The sequence below is a fragment of the Micromys minutus genome, assembly GCF_963924665.1.
Source record: "Micromys minutus genome assembly, chromosome: 30".
Classification (NCBI taxonomy): domain Eukaryota; kingdom Metazoa; phylum Chordata; class Mammalia; order Rodentia; family Muridae; genus Micromys; species Micromys minutus.
The window spans coordinates 30,959,492-30,969,378 of NC_137965.1; the positions used below are offsets into that span (position 1 = coordinate 30,959,492).

Here is a 9,887-nt window from a genome sequence, read left to right on the forward strand (position 1 = left end):
TTCCCTTCATAAGAGAGTATAAAATATAGACTGAAATGAACCCCTTTCTTCTTGGATCGCTCTTGAAAAGAAAACTAGGACAGGTTGTTCTTATATTCCAGCTATAATGAAAAATGCTACAGTAAAATTTGTGCACCAACTTGAATGTAAGTTTTTTGACAATAACTTTCTATTTTTGCTTTGTCAGTTACACACATGATCAACCCCACACCCCTGGCCTTATGGTATCTCCCAGCACATACCTCTCTGCCACCATGTCTTCTTCTGTTTCTAACAGCCCAGTTAGGACTGACTGCTGGAATGTTGACCCATCCTGTTGGCTTGATCTTGTGTTGAAGTGGTGAACACAAATCTTACCTATGTACTGTTTGCCCAGTTTTGTTTAGTTTTTCTCTTGCAAGTTAAGGACTTACATCAGCCAACGAATTGCATTGTGGGCAGAGTACACACTATCGAGTGTGGAAGAATAGGCTCACTTTCCCTCATCCGATAAGAGGTTGACAGCATGCATAAGCATGTCAGGAAGTGATGAGCTTTCTCTAGCTCAAGCATGGCAGACTGGGAATGGAAGTAGACTGGGTACAGTAATAAAGGAAAGGAAAACTGCTTGGAAGTAGCATTTTCAAAAGTAGGTCCTGAAGAGATGGCTCAGTTATTATAATGCTTATGTCCAAGTGTGAGGGCCAGGGTTTGTATTCCCAGAAAACTACGTGTTCATTGGACAGACTGGTTCATCGATGATTCCCACCTAGGGAAGTAGAGCGATCCAATTCTTGGAGCAATCTACCAATCACGGTTAGATATCAATCCACTCATCACAGCAATGAGCTCTGGATTTGGTGGAGAGACCCTGTCTTAGTGAATTGGGTGGAGTTGTGGTAAAGGATGATGCCTAATGTCAACTTCAGAGCTCCACATGCATGTGTACACAGGTACACAAGCATACCCATACATGCATACATTCATACATGTATAGAAAAATATGCACACATGAAAAATGAAAACATAAAGCCAGGTATCATGATATAATCCTTTAATCCCAACACGAGAGGAAGAGGCAAGCAGATTTCTATGAGTTTGCAGCCACTTTTGTCTATGGAGAAAGTTCTAGGCTAGCAGGGATATTTTCTGAGACCTTGTCTCATGGAGAAAAGAAAGGGTAAAACAAATAAATAAACACCTCTCTCTTAATGTTCTAGGAGTCTGTACAATGGACACCAACATGTCTCTCCTCATGAACATGTCTGCAGCAAACCTAATGAACATGTCTCGGAGGACACAATCACTGTCTGCTGGCTATATTGTTCTGGATGTCTTCTCATATTTGATCTTTGCAGTCACCTTTGTCCTTGGAGTGCTGGGCAACGGGCTCGTGATCTGGGTGGCCGGTTTCCGCATGCAGCGCACCGTCACCACCATCTCCTACTTGAATTTGGCCATTGCTGACTTTTGCTTCACGTCTACTTTGCCATTTTACATTGTCAGCAGGGCCATGGAAGGACGTTGGCCATTTGGTTGGTTCATGTGCAAGTTCATATTTACTATAATAGACATAAACCTATTTGGAAGTGTCTTCCTGATTGCCCTCATAGCATTGGACCGCTGTATTTGTGTCCTACATCCAGTCTGGGCTCAGAACCACCGTACCGTGAGCCTGGCCAAGAAGGTAATCATTGTACCCTGGATTTGTGCATTTCTCCTTACCTTGCCAGTTATCATTCGTGTGACCACAGTCCCGAATAAACTTGGACCAGGGAAAACAGCCTGTACTTTAGACTTCTCCCCCTGGACCAAAGATCCTGTAGAGAAGGAGAAAGTGAACATCACCATGTTTACTGTCAGAGGCATCATCAGGTTCATAATTGGGTTCTGCACTCCCATGTCCATTGTTGCCATTTGCTATGGATTAATAGCCACTAAAATCCACACGCAAGGTCTGATCAAATCCAGCCGTCCCTTGCGGGTTCTCTCTTTTGTTGTAGCTGCGTTTTTTCTCTGCTGGTGCCCATTTCAAGTAGTGGGTCTCATATCCACAATCCAAATCCGTGAACGGTTGAAAGGCATGGCTCAAAATACTGTAATTGCTTTGAATATCACAACCTCCTTGGCTTTCTTCAACAGCTGCCTCAACCCAATACTTTATGTCTTCATGGGCCAGGACTTCAGAGAAAGACTAATCCACTCCCTCCCTGCCAGTCTAGAGAGGGCCCTGAGTGAGGACTCAGCTCAGACCAGTGATACAGGCACCAATGTGGGAAGCAACTCTACTTCCCTTTCTGAAAACACTGGAAATGCAATGTAAAGAAAGGACTCTAACTTCCAGCTTCATCTGCTTTGAGTTCCACTGTGCTATAGGTGGTCCCTGTTGACCGTAAGCACACATGTTTTTCTTAACATTGCAAAAGAATTCAGAGATTGGTCTCCCTTTGTTAAGCATAGATGATACTAGTTGGGTGGAACTCTGCCCTGAAATTACCATTTCTACCATACCTGGTCTTGCTATGTCCCACGCTGACCTTGAACACAGGAATCTGCCTACCTTTGTATCTTTCTGACAAGCTAGCTTATTAATGCAGCTGCCTTTGTTAGTTTAGACTCTGAAACCCCTCATAATTTATACTGCATCCTCATATTTTGTATAGTTAAGAAATTATACATTTTTCTAACTCAAATATTTAAAGCTCTTTCCCACAGCCTCAAGGGCTGTCTTGAAGGACTCAGTGTTTAGCATTTTGCTGAGACATATCCCACTCTTAACTCCTGGAGTGGTGCTGTTTCAAACATTAACAGGAAGGAGTTCGCAGGGAGTGCAATCCTCACAGGAATGTGAAATATGTACCTTATTATACAAACAAGCCAGTGACACTCATGGAGCCAAACACTGGGGACCCTGTCGCAGGGGCAGAAGCCATGGCACTCTGTTCCCATCAGAAGAACAGAGTCTACACAGACAGAGAGACCTAAAGTCCATTTTAAAAAGTCTTTTTGACTGGAGGAGCTGAAAGGGTCTGCAACCCCATGGGAAGAACAAAATTATCAACTAACCAAACCCACCACAGCTCCCATCGACTAAAACACCAACCAATGAATGACTTTGCCATGGAGAGACCCATGACCCCACATGCATATACAGCAGAGGAAAGCATTTTCTGAAATAAATGGGTCCTGGGAAGGCTCATTTTCCCAGTGTAGGGGAATGCCAAGGTGCTAAGGTCGGAGAGGGTGGTTGAGAGAGTGAGTAACTTCATGGAGACAATGGTAGGGGGAGGGGGAAGGGATTGTAGAAAAGGGATAACATTTGAAATGTAAATGCATAGACTATCCAATATAAACAAACAAACAAACAAATAAATGAATAAATAAATAAATAAATAAGTAAATAAATAAACCTTTCCTAAGCCAATGAGTTCTCATGTATCCTTTGCTCTTTTTCTATATCAAGTTCAGGGTACTACACTTGATATTATGGTCCTTGTTCCATTCAGAGTTGAATGTTGTACAGTGAGAATAAAGATACAGCTTTTTTCTTTTACATATAGCTATAAAGTTTAACCAGCATCATTTATTGAAGATTCTGTCTACTGCCATATGCACTACCAGTCTTTTCATTAAATATTAATGTAAGGGTCTGAAAAATCACTGAAGGAAGACCCCAGACTCAGTAGTATGCAAAGTTAAAAACAAGGAGTGTTTGTTCTGCAGAAACAACCGGCTTTCGGGGACCAACAATCTTTTGAAGTGGCAATGCCAAACAAAAGTGTCCAGGCCTGCTTTAAGGAAACCTCTGGAAGGAGTATCTAAAATTTTATTGGTGGGTGCTAGGAGGTCACAGGTGGTCAGTGGTCTGCATTACTATGTCATAAACATTCAAGCATAGGATGACATAAGACAAATTCCCAGCACAAATGGCCCATTCTGAAATAAGATATTTCTCCCGTTTTGTGATTACGCCCAGGCTGTTCTTTGGGAAAAGGTTTTATGGTTTTGTTCTGGATGTTATGGTCTGTCCCTTGAGCTAGTACCTATGGCCTAGTTTCTGGGCCTTATGGTTTGCTTGTTCCTGGAGCTGGTGGCATATGGCCTTTTCTCAAAATCAGACCTGGTCCTTAATTGAAGACAAATGGGTCCTTAAAAGGAGAAAAATGGGGTTTATGTTGTCGTTTTAATTACATGCTTTTGGGGGTGTAGACTTATATCTGGATTTTCGATCCTATTTCAGTGATCAATGAGTTTGCTTGTAGGCCAGTGTCATGTTTTTATTGGAACTGTATAGATCTAGGACATAGCTATATCGTGCTAAGAGGTGCTATTCCCACTCTCAGAAGAGAAAAGGAATCACCAGTCTTACCCATTTGTGAATACGGAGAGCTGTGAAAGCAGCCATCCTGGCAAGACATACCCATTGGTACAACACTGGTGTAAACATAATGGGAGTGACTGGGCTTAAGGCTCACTCCATAAATCAAAACTCCTATCTGCCGCCATTATTGGAGGCTCAGAGACCCTAGGACAAAACCTCCTGTTCTGCTAAATAAACGTAGTGTTGATATCATAGGGACTATCATTCGATACATAGATTAGCATATTCCTCAACTTCCATCTGAGAAGCTTTTACGTCCTGGAGATAATAATGAACTCAGAGACCCCCAGTTGGTGTAGAGAACAAGAGACTAATGAATGTTTAACCCTAAATGGAAAAATTTGTATCACGCACAACCCTTCCAAGGTTCAAGGATCATCGCAGGAATATAACAGTGTGAACAAAGCCTGTGCAAACTCAAACCAGATCACATCCCAGTATGGAAAGGAGAAATAAGCATGAGGATTTATTGACAACTGGAAGCTTATGGGAGGGGTGTTCTTTTTTAAAACATTAAAATACACTGTCTAAAATTTTCAAAGAACTAATAAAAATTAGAGACAAACTTTTAAAAGAAAAACCTTCTGAGAAAATATTTGATTTGCAACCAAGTCACACAGACGTATAAATAACTGTGAAAGCCTGGTTTTTGGTTGTTGTTTATTTGCTTGCTTGTTTTTTGTTGGCTTTCGGAAAGATTTCATGCACTCTAAACCAAGGATGATCTTTAAATCCTGTGTGCATATGCATATCTAGATATGCATACTTGATCATGATTGTGTGTTTGCCTATGCCTGTGTTTGTGTGTGTAGATGCATCTGGATGTGAGAAGTTAATGTCAGACATCTCCCTCTATTGTCCTCCCCCTTGTCTTGACAATGAGCTTCTCAGTGAATTCAGAGAACACAAACTTAGTAAACCAGATGGCCAGTGCACTGTGGAGTCCTCCTTGTCTCTACCTTCAGTAGCTCTGGCATCAGAGGTGTGCACTGCTGTTCTCTTCTTTTAAATGGGTTCTGGGGATCTGAAGTCAGGTCTTCATGCTTCCATGGTGAGCACTTTACCCAGTGAGCCATCTTTCCCTGGCCCGTGGACCAGCCATCCAGCCTGCAAGACGGGATTTCAAACACATATCAGCACAACTGTTTTGTGTGGTGCTGGGGACTGAATTCAGAGCTTCCTGCCTATCAGGTAAACAAGGTACTAATAGAACTGTATCCTCAGCCTGATACTTCTAAACTGTTATTCCAGAATAATCTGCATCTCTGGGACTTCACTAACCCAGAAGAAATAGCATCAGAATTGAATCAAATAAATCAACTAAAGACTAGAGGATTGCTTAGTATAAAAGGAACCTCTATACATCTATTTTCTCAAGAGCTATAAATAAATACCTTTTTCCTTTTAGACCCCTTCCCTGAGGCTAACAAATCATTCACTAAGGCGAAGAGTACAGTGTGAAAGGAAGCTTGGGTTAATGTGAATTGGGAGTGTAAAGAGCCTATGATTTGGGCACTGGGTAGTACCTTAGTTACAAGAGGCCTTGTCTAAACCACTAGTTGTGAAGACACAGTTAAGCCACATCCCTTGCATTTTGAAAATCAGAAAGAACATTAATTTCCTGTTACTTAAGTAGCCCCAAGCTTACACCCACAGCTTCTTTTCTCAATTCTGTTCAGAAATCCCGGAAGATTGAGACACATTCCACTAATGACCAGAATCCAGAGAAACCATAGAGTTAGACCAGGACTTAATATTCTGTGTCAAAAATATATATTTCTAGAGTAGGTGATTTAAAAGTCAAGAAGAGCTGAGGGTAGAGGGGAGTAACAGACTCCTGGAATTCAGGACTTCATCTCTCATCTTCCATCATCCAGTTTGTAAAATGAGTGATTGACTTGTAGGTATGTGTGTAATTTTCTTAATAAATGATTGACATGGGAGAGCCCAGGTCACTGTGGGCAATACCACCCCTGGGGAGGTAGTATTCTCTCATACAATAGGCAAGCTGTTGGTCTGGAAGAACAGCTCAGTAGTTAAAATCATTGGATTACTCTTGCAAAGAACATGCGTTTGGTTTCCAGCACCAACATGGTAATTCACAAACATCTATCACTCCAGTTCCAGGAGGTAGAGTAACTACCTTCTGTAGGTACCAGGCCCGTGCATGTGATGCACACACATGCAAGCAAACAAAACACTGATATACATCAAATAAAATGAATACAATTCTGGAGGAGACAGTGGCAAGCTGATCAAGCCAGGGGCAGCAAGCCAGCTAGTAGGCAGCACTCCTGTATGGTCTCTGCCTTACTTTCTGCCTCTGGATTCCTTCGTTGTATAAGGGCCTGGTTTCTGTTCTCCGTATCACTCCCCTCCAAAGAAATAAGGAAAAACTACACAAAAATAAGATATACTAAATACCAGAAACTAAAGCAGAAATTTCTATAAAACCTTTAAAACAAAAAGTAAGACCAAAGGCTATAGAGCATGCATTATTTGCCTCTTTTGTCATTCACAGGTGTGTGTGTGTGTGTGTGTGTGTGTGTGTGTGTGTGTGTTTGTGTATGTGTGTGTGTGTGTGTGTGTGCGAATCAAAATGTGTGTATAGAAGTCAGAGAAGAGCTTGTTGTATCTCTTCTCCATGTGGGTTTGTGGACTGACCTCAAGACAGAAGGCTCAGCAGAAACCACTCTTTCCTACTGAGCAATCTTGTAGGCCCCTAGCTGCCTTATTTTTCAGCCTTACATAGGTGGAGCTTTACCTAGGGTGCCTATTTTTGCTCATGGTATCTTTCCTAACTTTATATTTGTCAGGCACATCCACAGTAGTTGATGTAGTGACAATTTATTCTTTCATCCTATAGAACAATGACTTTTGTCTTTGTGGTATGTAGTTCTGTCTTTGAGGGATTGTCAGTAAATTTTCATTAGTTTCTACTGCTATGACAAACAAAATGCCTTTTATTTTAGTTCTTAGACTGAAACAGATCCCCAGAGCCTCACTGAGGATTCTAGGCAGCAACTCTACCACCAAACCACCAAAGCTCCTCACTGGGAGATTCTAGGTAGGAATTTCACCTGAGTCATGCCCAGTCCTGCACTTAGTAAATCTAGGCATTTTTTTCTGCTGGTAAACTATGTTTTACATCTGTCTTTATGTTTCCACTTCGCAAATAATCAACTGGTCTTTGGTAGCGGGTTCTCTGTATGGCGTCCTGGTTGTCCTGGCAATCACTCTGTAGACCAAGCTATCCTTGGACTCAGAGATCCTCTCGCCTGTTAATCCTAAACAAGTGCTAGGATTAAAGGCATGTGCCATCACACCAGGATCCATTGCCTGTTTAAATCTTTATTTCAGGTAGGATCTCACTAAACTGCTCAGGATAGCCTTGAACTCAACTGTAGTCCAGGTTGGCTAGAATTTCGTATCATGCTGCCTAACAATCTGCAGGCCAGGTCCCAGGGTGTCATACGTTGAGTACAGATATGACAATGTTTACACTTAGAGTAGAGATTGAGAGGGGGCTCAAGGATGCTCTTTTTCCTTATTCAGTGTTGGTTGCATAGACCTATTAACAAACACATTAACCATGTGAAGATTTATCAAGCAATGGTCTGTGCTACTGACAATGTTTTCTGCGTATATTATACTACATTATTTTTTTTACTGAAAATAAAGAGAAGGCGGCAGAAAGGACAATGATGAAGAGAGCATGGGGGAGGCAGAAAAAAGAGAACTGGGTAGAAAGACGAAGAGAGTACTTCCTGGCATGTAAGAAATGAAAGATGGCTTTTAAAGTGTTTAGAAGCTGAGCAGGGCAGAACAAAAAACCCAGTGAAAATCCCTTTCTGAGGCCCAAGGTGCTTTATCAGGTATACACTCTCGTTACCAAGTCCAGTGGCCTGAGCTCCACCCCAAACATTCCTGAAAGAAAAAAACTAGTTCCTTTATGTTGTCCTCTATGTCACCGTGTGAACACATTGTTTAAAGCTACACATTCCCAACACACAAATACATGAAAAGATTTTAAAAATCATTTCCAATATCTTCCTACCCCCTCTGTCATCTGAATATCTGGAGGCACAGAGGGTAGGCTGGGAAGACAGCGACTCTGAGGATAGGATTGCCTGAACACAACGCCTACCTGTGTCCTGAAACGGAGGGATGTGGACTGCATCGTGGGTAGAGATGGAACAACCGACAGATTCATTCTGTTGCCCTATTATTCCCACTGGGAGTGGGTGGCCTGCCTACCTTCAGTACCACATAATAGGCAGAGGCCTTGATTTCTGAAAATCAGAAATGAAAAGTCCCCCAGTTTTTCTTCCACAAAAACAGGGTTCCTTCCCCAGCCAGGTATTTTGATTGTTAAAACAAGTTGAAATGTTCCTCCATTTTGAAGACATCATTGCTCCAGTTTCAAGAATTTTATGATTTTCTTCTCTGCCCCCAATTTGTCCTTCCAACCTCAGTAAAAAATTTGAAGGACAGTGTGTCACAAAATCCTGCACCTATTATCAATTATTGTCCAATGAGACGAATGGAATAAAGCAGGCACGAGACGTCGACATCAAACCCCTCTGACTCAGAGAACATTGTGAAGAGCAGAGGCTAAACAAATGTTGGAACTGGAATGGGAGAAGTGCTTTGGAATAAGACCTTCTAGATAAGCCAGGGCTGCTGCCTGTGAGAACTCAGCAAACAGCTGTGCTTCCATATACAAGAGCTGCAGAAGAACAAGCCAATTAAAAACTCCATTGTGGATTGGGAATGGGCTTCTGAGGCCAGACCACGGCAGAAAAACTATTGGCAGCCCATGGCTATAGGAAAGTGGAATCACTTCTTCTCTTTATTCCTAAAGATCTATTTTATTTTATGTATATGAGTATTTTCTGCACATACATCTGTCCACTATGTGCATGCTTGGTGCCCACCAAGGTCAGAAAATGACACTGAATTTCCTGGAACTGGATATACAGATGGTTGTGAGTGGCCATACTACTGAGAATCAAACTCAAATTTCCGGGAAGAGCAACCAGTGCTCTTAACTGCTGAGGCATTTTCCCTGCCCTGTGCTATGTTTTATTTGTTGTTTGATATTATAACATAATTTTTGACAATAGGATTAGAAAAACTACTGTTGAATCTACAGATAATATTAAGTTGGAGAAGTGCTTGCTTAGCATTCACAACACCTGAGTTCTATCTCCTGCACCGAATAAACTGGGCATGGTACTTTATGCCTGTCACTCCAGCACTCAGGAAGCAGAGGTAAGAATTCAATTCAAGGATATCGAGGGACACAGACCTGGTAAGACTGCACTGGGAGTAGCTGGGGAGCAGAGAGGTCTGTGCCAAGTGCTCAGAAAGTGCACCCTTCCCCCCCCATTGATTCAGGGAGCAGAAATCCTGCCTTAGGGTCTCTGTTTCCACCCTGCAGGCAAGTGCATGCAAAACAGGTGCTCAGGCCATCGGCCACCAGGAACACCAGAGATCCAGGGACACAGACTTGGTGAGATTGCAC

The 9,887-nt window shown here is 42.1% G+C and overlaps 1 protein-coding gene across 1 annotated transcript; it reads left to right on the forward strand.

Moving 5' to 3' along the window:
- Positions 1 to 1,210: 1,210 nt before the first annotated feature.
- Positions 1,211 to 2,302, forward strand: LOC308439625 (fMet-Leu-Phe receptor; the record flags this gene model as incomplete). The annotated part of the gene is made up of 1 exon (XM_080941513.1): positions 1,211 to 2,302. One exon carries the CDS (start codon positions 1,211 to 1,213, stop codon positions 2,300 to 2,302), a length of 1,092 nt encoding a protein of 363 aa, XP_080797639.1.
- Positions 2,303 to 9,887: the final 7,585 nt, after the last annotated feature.